This window comes from Gadus morhua, chromosome 4 (genome assembly GCF_902167405.1).
Source record: "Gadus morhua chromosome 4, gadMor3.0, whole genome shotgun sequence".
In the NCBI taxonomy this organism is placed as follows: domain Eukaryota; kingdom Metazoa; phylum Chordata; class Actinopteri; order Gadiformes; family Gadidae; genus Gadus; species Gadus morhua.
This window is the reverse complement of record NC_044051.1, coordinates 20,773,243-20,796,123: the sequence shown is the minus strand read 5'-3', so window position 1 is coordinate 20,796,123 and position 22,881 is coordinate 20,773,243. Positions and strand designations below refer to the sequence as shown.

Here is a 22,881-nt window from a genome sequence, read left to right as displayed (position 1 = left end):
CAATATTGAATACAGAAAGTCCTATAATGGTATACAATGTAATATCCATAGATCATATTATGTTGACTATACATGGATGTCAATGGGTATATATTGGTGTCTAGTTGACGCATCGCTGCAATAAAACATTGGGAGACACACTGCCCAGCAGGAGAACCAGTTGGAGGAATCCGCTACCCCCAAACCAGCACACGACAACAGACTATTCAAATTAATATTTTTCTCCTGTAATTTGCACAGTATTTCTGCACTAGAATCAACCGTGGCTGGCCCCACTGCCGCTGGAACACTTTACATTTACACTTTACTGTTGATGAAGATGATGGTAGATACTTTATAAATCCCCAAGGGAAAATTCAAGGAACCAAGCCTAAGAATTGTACTTTTGTGCACTTAAGATACAATAGGACTACAATAAGATGTAATAAAGGTGATTCTGATCCACTAGGTGCGTGCGCACCTATCTCCGGATCACAGGCTTGACGGTAGTGCGCATGCGCTAGCCGCTCCGCTCCCCGCCATCTTTACTGCATGCTTTGTTCATTCTGGAGCTAACAGGGTCGACTAAATCACATTTACACCCCGATATAACCCTCTGAAACCCGCAGCGCGTTGATCCACGACGGTCGTGGACTTGTACCCGGGGTTCAGTCGGTTTCGTGGTTTCCAGTGAGTGAGAGAAGATGGACGACGAGCAGCCCAAGACCTTGTGAGTGTGATTGTTAACATGGCTAGTACTAGGATGTGCCCTGGTACTGTTAACATTAACGTGGTTTGGGTTTGCAATGGACATATACAGTCCGTGAGAGCATCCGTACCAGGACAGATGGTCGCTGTGGTTGTTTGGATGAGAAGGTTGTGTTTGGCCTGATGTTGTGTAATGTTTGTAGTAGGAGTGACGCGGACGTAATGTTAATGTTAACGTGAGCGGAACGGGCTCCTCAGCCTATATGATGCACCGTGACTCCCCTGTGTAACCTAGATCGTCCACTCATCCATGTGTTGTGTGTTTGTGTCTCTGTCCAGGTATGTGGGGAACCTGTGCAGGGACGTGACGGAGGCCCTGATCGTGGAGGTCTTCGGACAGATCGGACCCTGCAAGAGCTGTAAAATGATAGCAGATGTAAGCCATCTACAGTTTGTTGTATCATCGAAAATAATTACTCATTTGGGTCCCGTCCTGCTGTTCTTACTCCATACTCCGCTTATGTGTTTGATCTATGTAGCCGGGCTGATCTAAAAAAAATAACACAGGGTTTGTTACGATATTTGGTGATGGGTGCCAGCAATGTTGGAGAATATAATTGAACTGGGTTGACATGAGTGGGATTCGTAGATTGGTTTTATTCTGTATCCACATCGACAAGATCGCCATTAGACTATTCATAGTTATAACCCTTATTTAGAATCTCAAAGGGAAGTCTATGCATGTTCTGGAGGTTGTAAACAACTGCACCGGTTATATTGGAGCTTGCTTATGCTCCGACCATCATTTTTATTTGCTTCAATACAACAGTAATGTAACTATTACAATTATGTCTGCCCATTTGGCACCAATTTCCCTAGTAGTAATTACTGGAAGACAGGATTCCTCCTTTGTGCTTTGTTCACTCACCGTTTCATTTCCCGACGTTTTCTTTCGGGGGGGACTATTTCTTGCCCCTCTGAAAGCCAAATTATACTTCTGTGTTTTAAAAGCTGCTGTAGGTATATCTTGGGTCTCTCTCCTCTAATCTGAGTGTATTCGGCTAAAACTGACATCTGGTGATCTTTATAATGTGAAGATTATGTCAAGACTAACAAGACTACTATAAAGTATCCTGAAAAGACAGAATGCAGTCCATCCGCCTTGATGTAAAGATTTGATGAGATGAACTGGCCTGCGGTGGTTGCCTCTGCTGAGCAGACAATGCCGATGCCCTGGGCACGGCTGTTTCACGTGGGAGACCAGGGCATGCATACAGTAGCCGCTCCATTTAGAGCGCTATGTATACCTACACTGGCTGTTCAATGCCAAAGTATTGTAATGGGTTGTTTGTATAATAGGGACCTCTGAAGAACTCTCAGACCAAATGTGACCATGGGCTATGCAAATAAACTGGACATGACGACCTGTTGAAAGTGCAAACATGAAATCCCCAACATCAAATTTCCCAAAAAATTCTTGCCTTTGCAGATGGCGGGGAATGACCCATACTGCTTTGTGGAGTTCTATGAGCATAAACACGCCATTGCCGCACTCACGGCCATGAACGGGCGGAAAATCATGGGGAAGGTAAGCGATTGTTTCTACTGGGTGAGTAGGGAGGGAGGGAGCAGTCAGGGAGTCGGAGAGGAAGACCACTACATAATCACCTGAGATATTCCAGCTGACAACACCTTCTCAAAGGAGAAATCCAATGTAAAATGGAGCTGGGATATGTGTAGTAGGATAACGAGTTGGAATGTTTGTTTGGGAGCAAAAAGCGCATATAGACGCATTCTTAAGTTGGCTGTTTTTAGCCGTCTCTACCAAAACGCTAATAAACTTGCCACGATAGGGGCATGTCTCATGGTAAAAAGTAAATCGCTATTTTAAACCACTTACTAAACTATTAGTAGCCCGACACTTCTTTGGTAGTATAATAAGGGTCTTAACCTATAAAACAAGGCTTTATTAAAAAGGACATTTTATACACACAATACCATCAGTAGGTCAACCGTCGACGCCATCTTGTTTTTAAGACTCGATAAGCAGATTGGTGAACACAGAGCTTGCGTGTTATTGACGGATGTCACAAGCTCTGTGTTCGTCAATCTACCTAGAATGCGTATATATGCACTTTTTTGCTCCCAAATGAACATTCCAACTCGTTCATAACAAACATATCATCATACAAAACATATCGCGCATCCATTTTTCACCGGATTTCTCCCTCAAAACACTAACGTGAAGCACCATCCGAACAAATATCAAATATCGCCTCCATGCAATTACGATAAATGATGGGATGGGTGATCACGAATTTCCCTGATTACATTCAAGTCACGGATTTGCCGTTCCATGGAAAATGGAAGTCGGTGGTTTTATACGCCAACGTATTTTTAAACGAGTCAATCTTGTACAGTAGCAGTTCCGTCTAGATAAAAAATAACCTTCATATTCTGGCTTGTTTTGTGGTGTCGAACTCATCGATGGGATTTAGTAAAATCATCCCATTTCTATAATTTGTAGCTCAGCCTGTGCACATTTTTAGCTTATTTCTTGCTTAAGTCACGAATGGAATATGTTTAACAAGTATTATTTTCAAAATTGTTCAAAGGACTTTCATATCCTTAACAAAACCCGTAATAGAATAAGCCAGGAGGGATGATCATTCATTAGGGTCAATTGGTATTTTTATTTTATTTATTACATTCATAAACCCTGCTTTACCTAGGCTAATACTTTCAGAAGATTAATATTGTTTTATGTATTGGAGACATAATGTAATTGTCCAATTAAGATATTGTTTGTTTTTGTAAACTGTTACAATGTAAACGGTTTAAATTTTGATAGCAGCGTTAGAGTGCATCAAATAATATTAGATCTCATATGGGAACCTTATTTTAGTAACATAATAAACATAAGAAAATGTACTATTTGGTTGTCTAAGAGATTATAACCTTGTAGTGACATTGACTTTAACTGCAGGCTCTCCTTTGATGTTAAGGAATATTAATTTGTATATTAATTTAGCATGCATGCTTTTTACTATTATTGTTGTGATTACATTACCTTTCATCTTTCTCTAAGGTTGAGTTTCTAAATTTTATTTTAATGTTACTCTTCCCGCCATTGTTATAGAAGTTATTTGGATATAGAATCCAAATAAGATCAACCTCAATTAAGACCCATTCAGTTGAAAATATTTTATCCTCAACAGGTATTGAAGGACCATTTGAGGAGTATTACAAGTTCGTAAATTTCACTTGTTTGTAAGTCCCTTGTTATTTGGACCTTACTTGCTAGAATTTCCTCAAGTTCTCACAGTGAGCCACACATCTTCATAGCTATGAGCCAAAGTTCATAATTTCCCTCTCTATATAAGATCCAGTTTTTTGTTTGAGTTAAAGTTCCAAACGGACAAGCCTAAATTAAAATGAATACATGAAATATGCAAATAAGAATAGGTGTATTACACAACAAATCTAACCCTAGGGTTTACATGCATACCACCTATCCTTTATAAATGAAGCTCTTTCATGTCAAATTGGTTTAGGAAAAGCCCCTCTCAGCAGACATGTGGAACACAGTCTCACTAGACGCCTCTCTCCCTCCTATGCACTCCTTCTATTCCTCTGCAGGAGGTCAAGGTGAACTGGGCGACCACCCCGAGTAACCAGAAGAAAGACACAAGCAGTGAGTGCAAAGGGATGGTTTTTGTCCAGGTCATACATGAATGTAGTAGTAGTAGTTTAACCAAACATATGGTACATTAGGAATAAATTAATATTTAAAAAAAAAGTGGTTAATCAAAGTACTTTCTAGCTCAGGATGCAATGTGTAAGGTTGAGCCCCTTCCAGTTAATAGGAGGGATACTTTCCGAGTCAACGACACTCCATATCCGAGTTCTGTCTAATCAACGGCAGGCTGGCAGGGAGGTGTGAGGGGAAGGGGCTTTGGGAGGGTCTATAGCAGGGATGGGCAACTGGCCCGCATCCTCACTCAGTCAGGCCCGCACGTAATTTTTATAAATAAAAAATAATAATAATCGAGTTACCGAAAACTTGGTTAAGATAGGAGAAAAGCAGAGTAACTGATCATAGAATTTAAAGTCAAACCCATGTGTCTAGTTAGCTTAGAAGCGATATCAGTCATGAAAGATTTCCACTTAATTCGCCACTACAACTACTCTGAAGTGAATATCATGCTTGTTGGGTTTGAGTTCATTGAGTTGTTCCACTTAATGTTGGGCTAATGTTTTTCAGTTTTGTGACATCATTGAATGATGATGTATGTGAGCCCTTTGCACTGATCAAAATACTAACCAATCATGTGGCTGTTTGAGCATGGAAAACATGAAATGAATGTATGTTGGTTCAATCAACATACCATACATAGGTTATGAATCTGGAGGATTTTGTAGGTAGTGGCCATCCCCAAAATGCACCAGGATACAGGAAATCATATCCAACAAATTAAAAAATGAGTAGCTTCTCTCAGTTTACGTCTAGTTGAAGTGCACAGTCACATGGCCCTCTGATGGTGATGATGAAGAATTGTGTCCCTCTTTATCATGAAAGTTGCCCATCCCTGGAGTAAGATTCTTGACAAAGAAAGGGGTACTGACCAGCATATTGTATTGGTAGACAATATCAGTTATAGAATTTTACTTTATTGAAAAGGTTATTAAAATCATTATCAGTCAGCGCCGACTACAGATATGTCTGGGTCATCAAACGCTTTGAGCAAGCTGAAATATTACTTTAATCTCTGCAATTTTTAAACCATCTACGTTGCAATCTGATCTAATTTCCCCCGTGTCTTAGATCACTTCCATGTGTTTGTTGGAGATCTAAGCCCTGAAATCACCACAGATGACATACGAGCAGCATTTGCTCCGTTTGGCAGAATATCGTGAGTATATGCAATATTGATCATCAAGAGATCGCCCTGACTTAAATTGGCTCGCTTTCCATTTTTCATGGATTGGCCAAAATAATTTTCCTATACTATTTTATAATAATATAAATTATATATATTTTTTTTAATGAAGCGATTCTGTTTTTGGGGAAATTTCTTTGTTAAAGTTGTTGATGTATTTTGTGCAAGACATGAAGTCCGCCTCTGATAATATGTCCCTCACCCGGCTCCTGTCAATCTCAATGTGTTATTTTTCTCCAAAACTGTCACGTTTATTGAACAGATATTTTCATGCTCTTTATACCTGTTTCTGTGTCTGTATTTGCGCAGTGATGCCAGAGTGGTCAAAGATATGAATACAGGCAACTCCAAAGGCTATGGCTTTGTCTCTTTCTTCAATAAATGGGTATGTGTCTAAGGATCCAATATATATATATACACTATTTTAAGTTTGGCATATTTTGCGGTGGATCTTGTTGCTTTCAGTGTTGTTGTCTAAAGTGCAACAAATACTTTGTGTATGATACTATCTCGATTGTAATGGATATTATATTTATTGCATAGGATACATTATAGGTTGTATAACCTTAACACAACACACTTGATGCTACTTTATCCAGTTGACTCCATTGGTTGTTGGCATGCTGCCTTTTCCATGATTGTGTGTTCAGGACGCGGAGAACGCCATACAGCAGATGGGAGGCCAGTGGCTCGGCGGGAGGCAGATCAGGACCAACTGGGCCACCAGGAAGCCTGCTGCTCCCAAGGCCAGCCACGAATGTGAGTTTGCGGATGTCTTCTATGTCTTTTTCAGGTTGATGGGTCCTATGATCCATAAGATATGAGACTATAAGAGAGCTTATTGCATTACAGACAATTTATTAATAACGATTGTTTCATCACATGAACATGGACGTGGATCTGAAATGGAGTTGAATCTTGAGCATAACATTTCATTGCTGTATAGAGTGTATAGACTGAGCATGGACCTCCAGAAACTCGGTGATGTGAATTAGGGATCGACCGATATATCGGTCGGCCGATATTATCGGCCGATATTCGCGTTTTTTACGTGTATCGGTATCGGCCGATACGCGGCTGATTTTCGCCGATTTTTTTTTTTTTTAATTTTTATTTTTACTTGTTCTACCTCACCTGTTTTTAATATTGGTTAAATATTGTTCATCTACTTGTTCTTACTTGTTCTACTTCACCTGTTTTTACTATTTATTATACATTGTTTTTTATATTGAAGTTCAATAAATGTTCATAAAAAATAAATAAAAAATCAGCTCAAGAAAATCGGTATCGGCGTATCGGCTAAGGCTGATGAAAAAAATATCGGTATCGTATCGGCCCTAAAAAATCGGTATCGGTCGATCCCTAATGTGAATGCATATGGCTCCTTCAGCTTTTTGACATGGCTGTGTTTTGTGCTTGATGTTGTTGAAACGCAGCCAACACCAAGCACCTCTCGTTCGAAGAGGTGGTGAACCAGTCCAGTCTGAGTAACTGCACCGTGTACTGTGGAGGGGTGACCACCGGCCTCACAGGTAGGAACCAAGCTCAGCAGCTCTCCACTCACTGTGAACCACGGCCTCCAGTGGCGTACTGCTTCTAACACCAGCACGCTCGCTGTTTTCAGAGGACACCATGAAACAGACCTTCGGGCCCTTTGGTCAGATCATGGAGATCCGGGTTTTCCCAGACAAAGGCTACTCCTTCGTACGGTAGGAAAACTTCAAATGGAAATGGATAGTTGGATTTCTTAGTTTTTGGGTATTTCTTTTTTTCAATGTTTAAACAGGCAAACTATATCAATAAACTCTACTATAATGACCGGTATTTAGATAAGGGAAGTTGGTTGTGCTTTTCTTTTGATTCATCATAAAGAATCGTTTTTTTTTACATTATCTTAGTAGTGCTTGTGATGTGGTGCAATTTACTTTGCATGCTATACAAACCGTCTTTTCTATTTTATGATCATTTGAAGTAGGATACCCCCAAATGTTCATAAAAGTGTGCCTTAACTGAAAGTTTAGTCCTTTTTCCACTGGGAGCACTCACACCGGCACCGCCGTCCAGCCGCACTTTAACCCCCAGCAGTGCTCCAAACCGGTCTCCATCACCAGGCATCATATTGAACACGGACCTTAAATTCTAGGGTGTCTTCTGACGCGCTGTTGGTATGATCTCCTAGGTTCAACTCCCACGAAGAGGCGGCCCACGCCATAGTGTCTGTGAACGGCACGTCCGTGGAGGGCTATGTGGTCAAGTGCTACTGGGGAAAGGAGACCCCCGACATGATGAGCAGCCCCATGCAGCAGGTGCAGTGTACCCCCCCACATCTTCCTCCATCGCTGAACCCCAACTCATTAGGCCGACTACGAGATGGGAGCGTTCAGACAAATACACATCCTTATCTATTGCTTGTCCCAAAATTATGTGGGCAGTGAGACAACAGTGTTTCCCCTAGGATGGAGTTGCAGCAGCGGAGGTGGAATGTTTTTTTTTTCTGCTCGCAATTTCTTTTGTGTGCTCGCAAAGCGCACCCTGCTGGGAGTTTCTATGTGTCTGCCGGCAACAGAGGGGTGTACATACAGTACATTTGTACACAGGAATGAGCAGGGGAAATATGGAGAGATTGAACGTATTACAAGTATAATCTTTTAAAACCATTATTTACATTTATTTAACAAAAAATATCAACAACCACCCTATACAGTAAAATCACATCACATGAATGCTACAACAATCGAAAAGGTCTGTGCCTCAGACCCATGCATCTTCCCACTCCCTCCCCTCTGCCCATCACAAAGGTTGTAGTAGGACCATAAAGAGGTCATGCCTCTATGGAACAAGCTTTGGGGCTCTAGAGTCAATAATGGCGACACTACTGAAATTATTGCTAAAAAAAAATGAAATTGATATTTTTGATACAAAGAAATTCCTTAAAAATAAGTAGAGATACTTTTTTTGAAACTTAAGGTTGCAGTAAGACCATAAAGAGCACATGCCTATTTGGAAAAAGTTGAGGAGATCTAGAGTCAATAATGGCAGCGCTATTGAAATTGTTGCTAAATAAAAAATCCTAAAAAATAAGAAGAGATATATTTTTCAAAACTAAAGGTTGTAGTAGGACCATAGAGAGGCCATACCTCTATGGACGAGTTTTGGGGCTCTTGAGTCAATGATGGTGACGGAAATTTTACCATTGTGGTCGTTTTCAGTTTTGCACTTTGCAGACGGTCCCTAAGCTCAGGCTGAAAGCCGACAGCTCATAGAAGCCAATGCAATTCACCATTCGCTAAAGACGGCTCGTTTGTATGAAAACAATGTTACTCTGGGTTACTACACTCAATTGTGTCGCAACGATGTTTCACTGATGATCTATTGAACCGCAAACTCTGAATCTGCCAATTCATTTCCAACTTTCCGGAAGTTCCCCTCCTTTATGCTTTACTCACAGCGTGAATTGACCTGGATGTGAAGCGTCCGTAGCGCAAAATAGCATTTGTTTCTAAAGAGAAGACGTAGCTCTCCTCTCTGTTGATATGCAATACTCAGGTGTGTGAATTGACCTTGTTATGAAGCGTCCATAGCGCAAAATAATATAACATTCGTTTTTTAAAGAGATAAGAAGGAGCTCTCCTCTCCGTTTACATGGTTTAATCCGAAGTGTGTGAATTTAGCTGGATATGAAGCGCATATCCAGCGTCCGTAGCGCACGGAATGTTCTATTATTTAGGGTAGCGCAAAATAATATAACATTCGTAATTTAAAGAGATAAGCTGAAGCTCTCCTCGCCTCTTGTCAAAAAAAAGAAATTCAGCAGCGGTGTTCATATTTCAGGTGCATATAGGGGTAACACTGGACAAGAGATAATTATTTGTGCATGCGGGCTCTGTACTAAGCCCATTATGCTCGCGTATATACGGCTAAAAATAGAACTGGCACGGAATGAAAATCCAATTTGATGTGTCTTTATGTTTGAGACTGAGCTCCTCGCAGTTAATGGGCGGTGTTCAGACTCGTAACCAACGTGATGACAAATCGTATCCACTCTGACAGGCTGTGTGTCTTGTAAACAAAGAGCAGTACAAGTGGGCCAGCATTTAGTGTTCCTGGATGATATCAGTTGGAGGATGCTAATAACATTGAAATCACTAATGAATTTTGACATTTTAGAGCACCGTGTTCCTTCAGAGGAGTGGGACCGGTCTTCGGGCCCCTGTGTGATTGGCCCTTGTGTGATTGTCCACTGTGTTCCCTCAGAAGAACAAGGTGGGCTTCCCGGTGCAGCAGTACGGCGGGGTTGGGGGCCAGTGGGGCCAGTGGTACGGCAACACCCAGCAGGTGGGCCAGCAGGTGGGCCAGTACGTTGCCAGCGGCTGGCAGATGCCCTCCTACGGGGTCTACGGACAGCCCTGGAACCAGCAGGGCTACAGGTGAGCTGTGCTGCTTCCTGATGGTTCTGTTACATTTACATTGAGGGTATTTAGCAGACGCTTTTATTCAAAGCAACTTACCATATATACATTTGTCAGAAAAAAGATAAGCAATATATCGCTGTTGGAACAGTAATGATGTTCATAGAATCAAGTGCCAAACAATTACAATTACTAGGTTAACCTGTTTTATCCCTGTATAAAACAACAATGGCTAGGATAAGATGCTAAGTACTATTTTTAATTCAAAGGAAATGCAACATACAATAAGTGCATCCATGTTTTCTGTTGACTCCTCTTCATGACTTTGGCTCCCTGGCTGCTGCTGTGATGAGACTTAATTAGGGAGATGGGGGATTAGGAGGCTACAGTAGTAGCACATCAATTTAAAACAAGAACTGCAAAACCAACGCTTTTTCATTTGATGTATTAATTTAATCCTAATCACAATAATAATGATGATGATAAAAAAAAGATTAACTATTTGTTTTTATGAATGGGTTAGGCAATATTGTAAAGCTCTTTGAGTGGCCACTGGTCAGTGTAGTGCTATATAAATGCAGTCCATTTACAATATAAATAATGGTCTATAACCTTGTCTTCGTGGTCTTCCTGTGTGTGTGTGTGTGTGTGTGTGTGTGTGTGTGTGTGTGTGTGTGTGTTGCTCCACAGCGGTCTGCACGCAGGCGCTGGCTGGACTGGCGTGGGCGCCGTGAGTGAAGCCGGCATGGGCGAACCGGGACAAGGAATGAACGGAGCGGTTTTAGCCAATCAGACGGGCATGAGCACGGCCGGCTACCACCCACACTGATGGGCGGCCCAGAGAGCGTGGCCGCCATCACCTGGATGCTACCTGAAGATGCAATACTGAGGACAAAGAGGGGCGGGGTTGTACGTGTGCTCCATCATTACAGCACACGTGATTATTAATCTATAATGGGGAGGGGGGGGAAGGGGCGTAGGCCAGCTCATACACTTACACAAGTCTGTACATTTTAGGTGGATGAAAGGTGTGTGTGTGTGTGTGTGTGTGTGTGTGTGTGTGTGTGTGTGTGTGTGTGTGTGTGTGTGTGTGTGTGTGTGTGTGTGTGTGTGTGTGTGTGTGTGTGTGTGTGTGTTGAAATTCTATTAACAAGAAAAATGCCCGCTCATGTTGGACCCAAGAAAGGTCTACAGCGTTTTTATTTTGTTACTGATAAAGATATTAGGAGTTACTTCTGTTTGTCAGGTTGGATTTCACATATTAGGTTCGACAATTTCGTGTTTTGTCAAATTTAAGAATAAATATAAGCAATGCTACAATGGAATGACATGGAACAAGATATTTTTGTTCAGGAAAGATGGATGAAATGAAAGTCCTATTTTTCTTATTCGATTTTCAAATGACTTGCAGGGACTTCTGCCGTGGTTCTTACGTTAAAAGGCAGACAAAACGTTGCACAAATTATATGACTCTTGCTTACTTTTACAGGACAATTAGCTGTTGCAAATTCAGGATCTACTCTAATCCTTTTGCATTCCTTTCACCTTTCTCTAAATATCGCTGTTATTTAACACAAACGTGACTCAGTCTTTCGGTTCTACTGAAGCTGGATCGACATTTTGACAAATGTTTCAAGAAAGCTTGCCTACTCTTTGACGAAAGGGTTGATGTTAATGCAGTTTGTGTTTAATGTGAGATTGTATAAATGTCACCAGGAGATGTTTTGTCCACATTTGTTGTACATTTAGGGCAGGGGGCAGGGTGGCATTAGATACAGTGCCAAGTGTCCCCAATTGAAAATTACATTGCTTTGGTTATTTTATGTATTGAAGTGCACTTTCATGACCCGTATTAATGAAAAGGATTACATTTTGTGTGCATTGAGCCCCCATTTTGTTTTAGATGTAATTTGAAGATCGATTTATTTTCTTTTTTTATATATAATCATCAAAAAACAATGCAGTGCCTGAGAATTATTTCAGATTTCTTCCTTTGACAACAGAAACCATATCAGTACCACATAGGTTCTGCTTTGTTCCATTAAAATATCGATGCTTAAGACATGAAAGTTCATCTCATTATTTAACAGTGCAGGACCACTAGTACTACAAACATTAATGATTCTATTTGTGACCTAATTTTGTTTATTATATATATATATATATATATATATATATATATATATATATATATTCAACCACATCCTGTGTATATGTAATATATAATACTTTCCGGACGGACGGATTAAACGAGTTTCAATCAACATTATATTATATTATAAGATGAACATTATTCTATTGAATATCTGCGACGACGTGAATTAAAGAGCAGTAATATAAGACCGCCCCTCGGTCACGTGATCATCTCGCTAGCCAATCACCATCGTCGTTACAGGCGCAGTGCAGCCGTGGGAATGTAAGGAGGAATGGCGCCGGTCGAGAGCCGATCACTGAATTGGACCATACAGGAGCTCCCCGCATCTGGTTGAATCTCCAATGATGATGATCCAACCTGCCCCCTGACAAGGACGACGTAGAAAGTTTTATCCGATATATTTACTACGAACACAGCAATCACTTGCACCGTAATGCAACATATGAAAGTACAGGTAACAGTTCACAGTTATAATAGTTTGCTTCTATTCAACATTCTGCAATGACCCATATGTAACTGCATCTTAACCCTAGAAACCTTTGCATTCTCTAGTTTTTGAGTTTCGTTAACAGACCCTCCTATGTTACTAAAGGATCAGGAGGTACAAATGGATCCGGAACTGAAAGTCACCTCCTCGCCCGCCAGAGTACATCCCTCCTCCGCCTCCCAGCCCATCGAGCCCAGCCCAGCGGCCCGACCCAGGGACGGCAGGAAGGGCGGCCACAGCACCCCCTCCACCCCGGCCTTCCTCTCAAACCTGGGAAAGGCCACACTCCGGGGAATTCGCAAATGCCCCCAATGCGGCGTCTATAACGGCACCCGTGGGCTCAGCTGCAAGAACAAGGCGTGCGGGGTTACCCTGAGGGATGGATCCACAGGTGAGAGGAGCGGACACAAGAAGATAGTGCTGGAGGTGGTGAAGGTGGTCCTGGATGCCGGAGAGCGGGACACTGTTTCGGGAGAGGAAACCGAGGAGGAGGCTGGAGGAGGGGTACAGGTGTTCTCTGTGTGTCAAAAGGGGCGGAGTTCAGCGCCTGTGCAGCTGGGCTTCGTTGAGCTGGTCCCCACCGACACCGCCATAGCCACCAGCGAGGGTGCCACCCTACTCACCAGGATCAACCTCGGCCGCTGCTTCCTGCCCTCCTGCCGGCAGCAAGCTCAGAGGTCAAACGCTATCCCGTCGGGGCAGTTGATGGGCGACGACGGGTCTTCGGGGGGGCCGGATTCCTCGGACAATAACAACGTGTGCGTCCACGTCAAGCAGGCCATGGAGTGCCAGAGCCTGGCCAGCCCCCTGTCCCTGAAGAGCACCGTGCTGGAGGGGCTGCCGGTGCCCATTGAGGTGCGGGACGAGCTCTGGAGGCTGGCCACCGAGACCCCGGGGCCGCTGGTGCAGCGAGTGTCGGCCGACAGACTGGTGGTGAAGTGCCACTCGGACCCCAACCACCCGCTGGGCCTGCTGCACCTGACGATCGGCTCCAGCACGGCGGGGAGGAGCAGAGACGGACATGTGCCGCAGCAGGAGGAGGCTTTTCACTGTAGCTGTCAGGTCAGCGCCAGGAAAGGCAAGGGGGCATCCTCTCAGGCCCAGCTGGGCTCGGCAGGGGGTCCGGAGCCCTGTCTCCACTTCTACGCCTGTGTGTGCGCCCTCGCCAGTGACGAACAGCTGGCCTCCGATTATCATGCGTTCATCAATTACACCCCAAAAGGTACCCACACCCCGGTCAGTCTGGCCGCGCCTTATTGTTCCTCTCAAATGAATTGATTTGATGTGTGTGTGTGTGTGTGTGTGTGTGTGTGTGTGTGTGTGTGTGTGTGTGTGTGTGTGTGTGTGTGTGTGTGTGTGTGTGTGTGTGTGTGTGTGTGTGTGTGTGTGTTCAGTTTTAGGTGAGTCAAGGAGATTGACCAGCAGAAGTCATTGTGCGGCAGGGAAACTGTCACTGCAACAACACGAGCCAATCAGCTCTCTCCATAAACGGAAGAGACTCCGCCCGGATGACCCTCTCGGTTAGAGCAGACCCTTCTCCATCCTGAACCTCGTATCAGTGGTTCTATGCTGCCACTGACTTAATATCTCTGTACCGTTACTCTCCCGTCTGATTCCCTGTTTCCCCTCTGTCCCTTATCTCGTCTGTATCTCTAACCTTTTCCTTTTCAACTGCTCGTGGACCGTACTCTTCTTCTGCTAGCCCTCTCGGCGGTCCCTCCTGCGGGGGCTGGGAGTGCGGGGCCCGCCCCCGTCTCCCAGAGGAAACCTGTTCAGAGGAAAATACAGTGCGCCAGTGGCCACAAAAGCACAGGTGCGCCCCCTCTCTGCGCCCCACTCCCTCCCCTTCCCCTGCTCTGTCGCTGTCTTAACACCTTCACACGTCTCCCCCTGTTTTACCTCAGGGTGTGAGGTTGATTCGCCACAGATATGTCTATTTGTGACCTCTGACGGCTGTATCTGCTGCATCCTACCACTGCACCCGTCAGAGGACTTGGAGGATGTGTCCATCATGGAACTCCCTCTTGTGATGCCGCAGATGGATCGATTTAGAAATGGCTTGTAATGGCAGACCTACCCTCCACCTTGGGGTAAAATAGGGCCTGTTAACTTCAATCTTGTCTGTACCTTTTCAACTCTGTATCATGCATCAAGTTTAGGGTCCATGGGTGAGTGCATTCTGTCGCACTATTGATGTGTGTGTGTGTGTACGTGTGTGTGTGTGTGTGTATGTGTGTGTGTGTGTGTGTGTGTGTGTGTGTGCGTGTGCGTGTGTCCAGGCAGTTCCCAGGTGGTGGATGAGAACACCGTTGCGATGGGCTTCCATCAGTGGCTTGCCGGCGTGACTGAGAGGATCCACCAGACCATGCACTACCAGTCTGATGGTGAGCTCTACTCACTACATAACTCATGCACCACCAGTCTGATGGTGAGCTCTACTCACTACATAACTCATGCACTACCAGTCTGATGGTGAGCTCTACTCACTACATAACTCATGCACTACCAGTCTGATGGTGAGCTCTACTCACTACATAACTCATGCACTACCAGTCTGATGGTGAGCTCTACTCACTACATAACTCATGCACTACCAGTCTGATGGTGAGCTCACTTCATAACTCATGCACTACCAGTCTGATGGTGAGCTGAATGCCCACCTCACTAAGGTTGCAACACTAAGCCCATTCTGCTCACAGATTAAAACCATAAACCATCATCTTTAATCAAAGAAAACACTCGTGTTATTAGCCGTGCAAGATGGCGTCGTATCTTTCAGCCATTAGGCCTGAACACACCACCATCAACGGCCAGAAAACATTTTTCTAAAATGATATCCACGGAATACTGAAGTTCCTGCCCTCCACCTCATGTTGGTCGTCAACGGCCAACAACCTATAGGAGCCCTTGTTTCACGAGAGAGCGGCAAGACAGGGCATTAGCTCTAACTCTAAAGCCCCCATGTGGTTCCCCCCCCCCCCCCCCCCAGGGAGGCCGGAGCCCCTGGTCTACCACATCCCCCAGGAGTTCTTCCAGGCCCTGCAGCACCGCCTCTCCTTTTGCTCCAAGAAGAGGAGGCTGCCCAACACAACCACAGGTGGGGCCGCCGCCACGGCAACCCAATCACAGACAAGCACAGGACGACTGCATGAAGTCGTGATTAGGCAGCGAGCCACTTGTATTTTAAGTACACTTGCATTCCCCCATTGTGTTTGAACGTGTTGGGGCCCAGTGGGAGGAAGGCAACAATCGTTCAAATGATACCTGATGATCCTGCTGAATCCTTCAAGGTGCTGGCGGTAAGGTTTGAGAGTGGTAGAGAGAGAGCGCAGAAGGGAGCAGGCTTTCTAAAGAAAACACAAAAAAGACGTCCCCTCCCTCTCTGCTCCCTGCCTGGGTTTCCCCACCCTTGAGCAGTGTGATTGACAGGCAAGATGTATTCCCAGAACCAATCAGATTAGAGATGCCCTGCTTGGCCAGAAATGTTCCTGGAGTGGTCTAAAATATAAGTGGTCTCGTTAGAGGCAGGTGCAGTCGACCAGGTAAGATTCTCTCCCAGCTCATTTCACCCACCAAGAACTGAAGGATGGCTGTGGCATCTCTTAACTCATTAGAGCTTTCGAAATTGCCTACTGAAACCTTTTGGTGGTATGACTGAAGGTCTTGAGAGCATTGTCATTCTTTTTGGATATGAATCTATGCTCTGTTTCCTAGCCGTTGTGAGGACTGAGCTGCCCCTGGGCTCCTACTCCAAGTACTCGTGGCACATCACCAGCCTCCTGCAGGTCAAACAGATCTTCGACACCCCAGAGGTAAACAGTCGTACTTTCTCTACAGGGGTTTTAATAAATCAATACAGATATGTCAAACCTCTATTTATTACCATTAACACTGGAAGATTGTCCATTATAAACTTTTATAATCAATGTATTTAAATTGACATTTATCACAAAGATTATTTTACACTGTATTGTTGAGTTACAAGCCCTACAGTCATAATATGGGATTGAGATGTTATCAACTGGAAAAGCTACAGTGCTGAACAGAATTTCCTATTTTGAGTTAAATCCTATAAACCTCAAATGGACACATTTTGCATCAAATGATTAAATCAGAACATTATGATACATCACTATGATGTATCGCTCCATCTTGGTTACAAACATTGGGTCGCTACTGTCTGTTTGTCTTTGGACCAGCTGCCTCTGGAGCTGACCCAGAGCTTTGTGAGGAACATCGACGGCTCCTACTCTCCGTTCCGATGCCCCGACCCGCCCTGTGAATCGGAGGCGGTTGCCATGGGTTACCGGACGGACAAACCCCAGGTCATACGGCCGCTGGAACTGCGCACCTTCCTCAAAGTTGGTGAGAACCGCCCACACCTCTGATCTGTCTGCCCTTTACATGGCTTATGAAAATCTGTTACGTTATGTCTGTTATGTCGATATTTCATTAGATCGATCGTTAACGACTTACTTAATTCACTATGAGGTGGTGTGGGTAGGATTTAGTTGCATCTAGCAGGGAGGGTGCACATTTACCAACTGTGTATTTATTCAAAGGGATCATTCTCAATTTACGGACGCACAACAATTCTAATTTCAGACGATTCTACACAATTTAAACTCACTTAGTATATCACTTATTATACTCCATTAAACTCCATTTCGGCCAAATCCGTTCCACTGAAAGACTAAATTCTAAACACTGCATTTTAATAAAAAAGGAAGGGCAACCTTGATGTGGATGAGGGAGATTAGGTCTTGAGACAGAATATGAATGACTAATATTTAACCAGCTGTTGTCACGGTGATGAAGAGCGCCCTGTGGTCAGAGGAGCATCATGGAGGACAACTGAGCTGCTGCTGCTGTAAGGAGTGTTCATGTCCCCTCCACCAGGAACCTGGGCGGAGGACCCGAAGGAGGCCACGCCGTTCCTCATCGAGTGGACCCCCGACCTCCTGCCGCTGTCCCGCCTGGGGGAGCTGAGGATCGGCTTTGAGTTCGGTCACCAGCAGAGCGGCCAATCAGAACACGGGATGTGTGAGGGGGCGGGGACTGCAAGGGCGGTCGGGACCGCTCGTAACAAGCTGTCGGCGGAACACGCTGGTGCACACACTCTGGAGATCCTGCAGGTCGTTGCGTAGAACCGAGGGAACATCAAAGTAGACTGTGTTCCTCCTCAGATACAGTGGTTGTTGTCAGGTGGTGAAGATCTATAATCAATTGTGTGGTGTAACTTGTGACTGTGATTGTCCAATCATTGACTTGATTTGATTTAGTCAAATCATGAATTGACTCATGGATAAACAACAGCTTTTTTTTATTGCATCGTCCAAATGTCTTTACATGAGCATTTTGAAACGTTTCTGTTTTCCTTAAGAAACAACTTTCAGAGGTGAATTGATCCGTTTCCTTTTCACAGCTATCGAGCCAAATATTTACGGTCTGAAGTCCACCACCAGGTGGCGCCATAACCTCAAATTTGGTTTAAAACGTGCTGTGGAGAACAGTAAAGCAATTTCGTAGAATATGAATCTACAATATAATCTAAAATAGGCTGTAAGAAAATATATATCCAGATAATGTTAAGATAATACATTATGTACACCAACGCTTTGTGGAGGTCCTGGTTTTCATAGAACTCATTTTATTCCTGTGGTTTAAAATCGGAGTTTACTTAATCAAAACTTAACACACACCACAACAACATTGTAACTGTAAGTGCATCAAACAATGAAAAAAATAAGTTATACCTAATGCCGTTAAATTAAAGTAGTTTTTTTAGTTTCTTTCTCACTGTAACCAAGCCACCATTCCAACATTGTAGTTCTCAAGTTTCAAATTTGTTGAGAAGGAGGGAGAAAGAGAGAGACAGGGATTTTTAACAAACAAGGATATTTGTAATAGTCGTGTGTTAAGCACAGGTCACCAAAGCGTCCCGTCTCCCTTAATAACAGAAGGAGTCATGGCTGGAGGCTACCTCCTTGTCCTTCTTTGCTCAGTAGTAAAGGTCACCCACAGGTCCTCTCCTGTCCCATGTTACAGCAGAACCTCAAGGCAAGTTGACTTCTCTCACCAGTGTTCCTCTGAGGTGGGACAGCCCACATGAGCTGTATACCAGTCTGGTTGTAAAACTGCTGGGATTGGAGGAGCAAAGAAGGAGTTATACATAATTATGTATAATTATGTTCATTTTAGAATGAAATTCTTAGTCAAATGTGATTATTTTCAGTTTAAAAGACGCATTTATCCAAAGAGATTGACCCTTAATTCAGACAGGTGACAGTCCAGTAACCATGGGTCAGACCTTTTGCTCAAGGGTATAAGCCTTTGTCTATCAGGGATGAACCCAACAGCCTTCTTGTTGGCAGTCCAACGCCCTCCCCACTTTACTGTCTTACCCTGAAGATGAAGTAAAACGGGGAAAATACATTTGGCTCCGCCACAGTTTGTAGTGGTCTTTGTTCTCAGTAGGGTCCAGCGGGCGGCCCTGAAGGACTATGGTAACGGGCCCCCGAATGCGGGGCCACAGTTCATCTAAGGGCCTCTTGGCTCCTGCCAAACCAAGGGATATTAGAGGACATTTAAATCATCACTGTACTAAACACGGCATTTCCTGTTCTGAAAAAAATATGAAAATGGTTCCGTGCCTGCCTGCCCGCCTGTAATCTGAAATCTTAAATGATACTTGTACAGCCAACGAAACACACACACACAGTAACACACACACACACACACACACACACACACACACACACACACACACACACACACACACACACACACACACACACACACACAAACACTGTAATGTAATCCCCCTGTTGAGCCTGAAAGCAATGGGGGATGAAGCTGATGAACCTGGCAACCCTGCCGTTGTGTAACTGCCAAATTTCCTTGCGTTCTGATAGTAGATGTCAACATGGAGCTGTGAGCTTCCAACATAACAAACGGTCACACGGCAAACAACTGATCCCCGACGACACTAGGAGGACAAAGACATCTACTACCATGAGAGCAATCTTTATGAAAAAATAGGAAGACAGAAGAAAGTACTTTAGGAAAAAAACCTGCCAGAGTGATCCTACTGAACCTATGTAGGAGGAGGGAAGAGAGAACGGGTCTGACATCACGTCTGAGACATACAGCAGCAAACACAACACCACTTACTGCTCTGACCCCTGACCGCGCCTGTAGTTCCTGCAGTCAGCCAATAGAATCCACCGTCAGCCTCAGCCAGCTCTCTCCCATCGTTTCACCTTGACAAGAGGAATGAAGCGGTCCAAACGATAACGTTTGTAGAGAGAATTGAATAGAATGAGGCTTCACCTCAGCGTGCTTCCCATGTACAGCAGCCCTGCCTGTCAGCAGCGACTTCAGGACTCCTCAACCCTTTGTAGTTTAATAAAATATCCAGGCGTCAGGACATGGAACTTCCTGCATGGCATCTCGGGACAGAATTTATTGGGCCTTTTATTTTGTTTGATGTCAAAGCTGCTTGCTTCTATATTGTAGCACGTGGAAATCACCATACTTATTACACTGTAAACACATTACACGTTTCACTACACACACACATGCACAGATACACACACAGACAAAGTCGTTTATCTCCTCGTCCGCTATCTCTCGTTTTCCCCTCTTCATCTCTATCTGTCTGTATCTTCCCTGTGATTGGTGGGCTGAGTGGACTCATCAGATGATCCATCACGGGCTGAGCCATAGCCTGAGGAAACACGGGGGGCAATTATGGTCATAAATAATAATGGTTGGAGGGGGGGGGGGGAGCATCTGGCCCCATGACTGCTACCCCCCCCCCCCCCCCCCCATACCGTATTTTCACAGCTCATTTAAAACTGAGTCTGTGTGTGAGTGCACGTGTGTTTGCGTGTGTAAGAATGTATTTATTTGTGTGTGTTCATGTGTGTGTATGTTCGTGTGTGTAGTCATCAGCTTCGTAGACCCCCCCCCCCGCAGAATGTTGTATGCCTGGCGCGGTGGATCACATTAAGATGGCGGCTAGCGATTAATCAGACCAAAACACATGACACGTCTCTCTGCCTCTCTCCGTCACAGCTTTATGGGGCTTCAAGGGTGAGGAGGAGAGGTAGTGTGTGGCAGACGAGACAAAGAAGGCTTCTTCTCTCTCTCCAAGGCCCACTGACCCGACTGCAGACACGGGAAAAGTCTGTTCCCTCAGTGTGTGTGTGCGTGTGTGTGTTTTGTGTTTGTGGGTGTGTGTCCAGGGATACACAGATACCATTCAGACATCAGCCATCAGCAACAATTTACCGTTGATTTTCATCAGCTTTTTTTGCTGTGGTCCGATAAATTATTACCCTGCACCCTCACACACACACACACGCGCACACACACACAGACACACACACACACACACACACCTACACACACACACACACCTACAGACAAACACACACACACACAGACACACACACTATCCTACCCTATGAGCACATACAACACAGCTTGTCAAACAGCTTGTCTCGGTCCCGTAGAACCCCCTCCTCCACCCGTGGTGTAAACCTGCGGAGCGGGGGGTCCGCCTCCCCGACCCCCTGCAGTGCTGTCCAGTCCTGTGGATCCACCTCGGGGTCAGCCCAGGTGCGCGGGCTGACTGAATGGGGACGGGGTCATGGGCGGGAGAAGCCCACCCCCTCTGACGACAACAAGCCTCCATACGACGAAACACAGCCCCCCCGCACCTCTCTGCACACCTCCATAGTGTCTCCATGCTTCATTCGTCTGCAAGCTAAGGAATTTGGAGAAACCTGCCAGTGTAAGCTAGATTTTGAAAGTGTCCAGCTGAAGAAGTGCCACTCCTCCCTCCAGAGCCATTCCCCCAAAACACGTGACTAGCTCGGTAGCTTTAGCAGTAGGTCAGCCTTGTGATAACTCGGGTCATGTGCAATAAGGGCACGGGCCGGTAGCCAGGTTGGGAGGTAGACAGACAGGTCGGTAATGCAATTCGAACGATACCGCACTAATATGACATAAAAGGCTTCTCAAAAACAGTGCCTACCCTAGCCTTTGAACGGTTTGGATTGTTATGCATGCGTAGTGTCTGTCCGTTACGCCACCCGTTGCACCCCTCACCATTCCTGGAATGAGGGGTCCTTCTCTGTCCTGCTCAGAGTGTGCTCCTTGATCATTATTTCCTTGCCCTTTGGGGGGAGGGTTTACTGTCATACACTGTGGTCTTTGAGGACCGGAGCTGGGATTAAGGCGACACAAATAAAATACAATGTCGTGGAGGTGTGTGTGTGTGTGTGTGAGGAGGAGAACAAAGGCCGTAGCAGTAGTGGGAGGATGAGTGTGTCTGTCCTGGCCTAGGGGGGAGGTGAGGGGAGGGCTTATTGTTAATGGTGTGTGAGGTGTATTACCTTACCCCCTCCAGACTGAACTCATTAAATAAACATTGCTGTGTCACATCGCTCAGCCCCCACATACACACACACACACACACACACACACGCACACGCACACGCACACACACACACACACACACACACACACACACACACACACACACACACACACACAGCAGGCCTATCTGTGAGTGTTTGTCTGTGTGGGGGGGGGGACTTACAGACACTGAACTAGAGGAAGTCGGGTGGATAATGGATAGACTTTAGGTTTCTGACGGACAACTGTTGAATTGTCTACAAGTGACTGGGATTGGACTGGTTGAAGAGGTAAACAGGTGTCTCATTGGTCGACGTCAGGGCAGAACCCCGACCGAGTGATAGAGAAGAAGGGAGGTGTCTGTTGATAACCATAAACGATGGAGTGGGAGAACTACGCTGAAGACTTTCTCCAGAACCCAGCTGTCACACGGTCCTCCTGAACGCCCTCTATTATCACTCCATCACCGCCCCGCCCTCAATCTGCCCTCTATGGTATGTGTTTCCCACCCTCTCCTCCTCTTCCCCCTTCTCCTCTTCCTTCCCCTCCTCCCTCTTCTCTTGCCAATTCTCCACCTCCCCACTTCTCCTCCTCCACCCCTCTTCTCCTCCCCCTTCTACTCCCCCTTCTTCTCCTCCCCCCACCCCCACTATCTCTCCTGCTTCCTCTACTCACCGTGACCCCCCTGTCAGATTCTAGCCAGTTTGACCTTGTTTGAACGATGCAGGATCGCCCCCTTTCTCTCCCTTTTATCACTTCCCCTCCTTCCTTTCCCTC

General features: G+C 45.0%; 2 protein-coding genes across 5 annotated transcripts; both read left to right on the top strand.

Annotated features, from left to right (window-relative positions):
* Positions 1-291: 291 nt before the first annotated feature.
* On the top strand, positions 292-12,105 carry LOC115541980 (nucleolysin TIA-1). Of its 3 annotated transcripts, none has more exons than XM_030353978.1 (12): positions 292-709; positions 1,027-1,123; positions 2,177-2,275; positions 4,327-4,381; positions 5,513-5,600; positions 5,937-6,012; positions 6,278-6,386; positions 7,064-7,159; positions 7,252-7,336; positions 7,807-7,933; positions 9,885-10,054; positions 10,727-12,105. In XM_030353978.1, the coding sequence occupies exons 1-12, from the start codon at positions 684-686 to the stop codon at positions 10,863-10,865; spliced, it is 1,167 nt and encodes a 388-aa protein (XP_030209838.1). In that variant the 5' UTR covers positions 292-683; the 3' UTR covers positions 10,866-12,105. The 3 variants fall into 3 exon arrangements, with proteins under 3 accessions (XP_030209838.1, XP_030209837.1, XP_030209839.1); XM_030353977.1 differs by having other exon boundaries at positions 9,882-10,054; XM_030353979.1 differs by lacking the exons at positions 292-709; positions 1,027-1,123 and adding an exon at positions 3,906-3,957 and having other exon boundaries at positions 9,882-10,054.
* A 334-nt stretch (positions 12,106-12,439) lies between these two features.
* Positions 12,440-18,487, top strand: c4h2orf42 (chromosome 4 C2orf42 homolog). Of its 2 annotated transcripts, XM_030355166.1 has the most exons (9): positions 12,440-12,645; positions 12,784-13,900; positions 14,073-14,198; positions 14,381-14,491; positions 14,958-15,062; positions 15,668-15,775; positions 16,393-16,490; positions 16,878-17,043; positions 17,578-18,487. In XM_030355166.1, exons 1-9 carry the CDS (start codon positions 12,625-12,627, stop codon positions 17,823-17,825), a joined length of 2,100 nt encoding a protein of 699 aa, XP_030211026.1. In that variant the 5' UTR covers positions 12,440-12,624; the 3' UTR covers positions 17,826-18,487. The 2 variants fall into 2 exon arrangements, with proteins under 2 accessions (XP_030211026.1, XP_030211027.1); XM_030355167.1 differs by lacking the exon at positions 14,381-14,491.
* Positions 18,488-22,881: the final 4,394 nt, after the last annotated feature.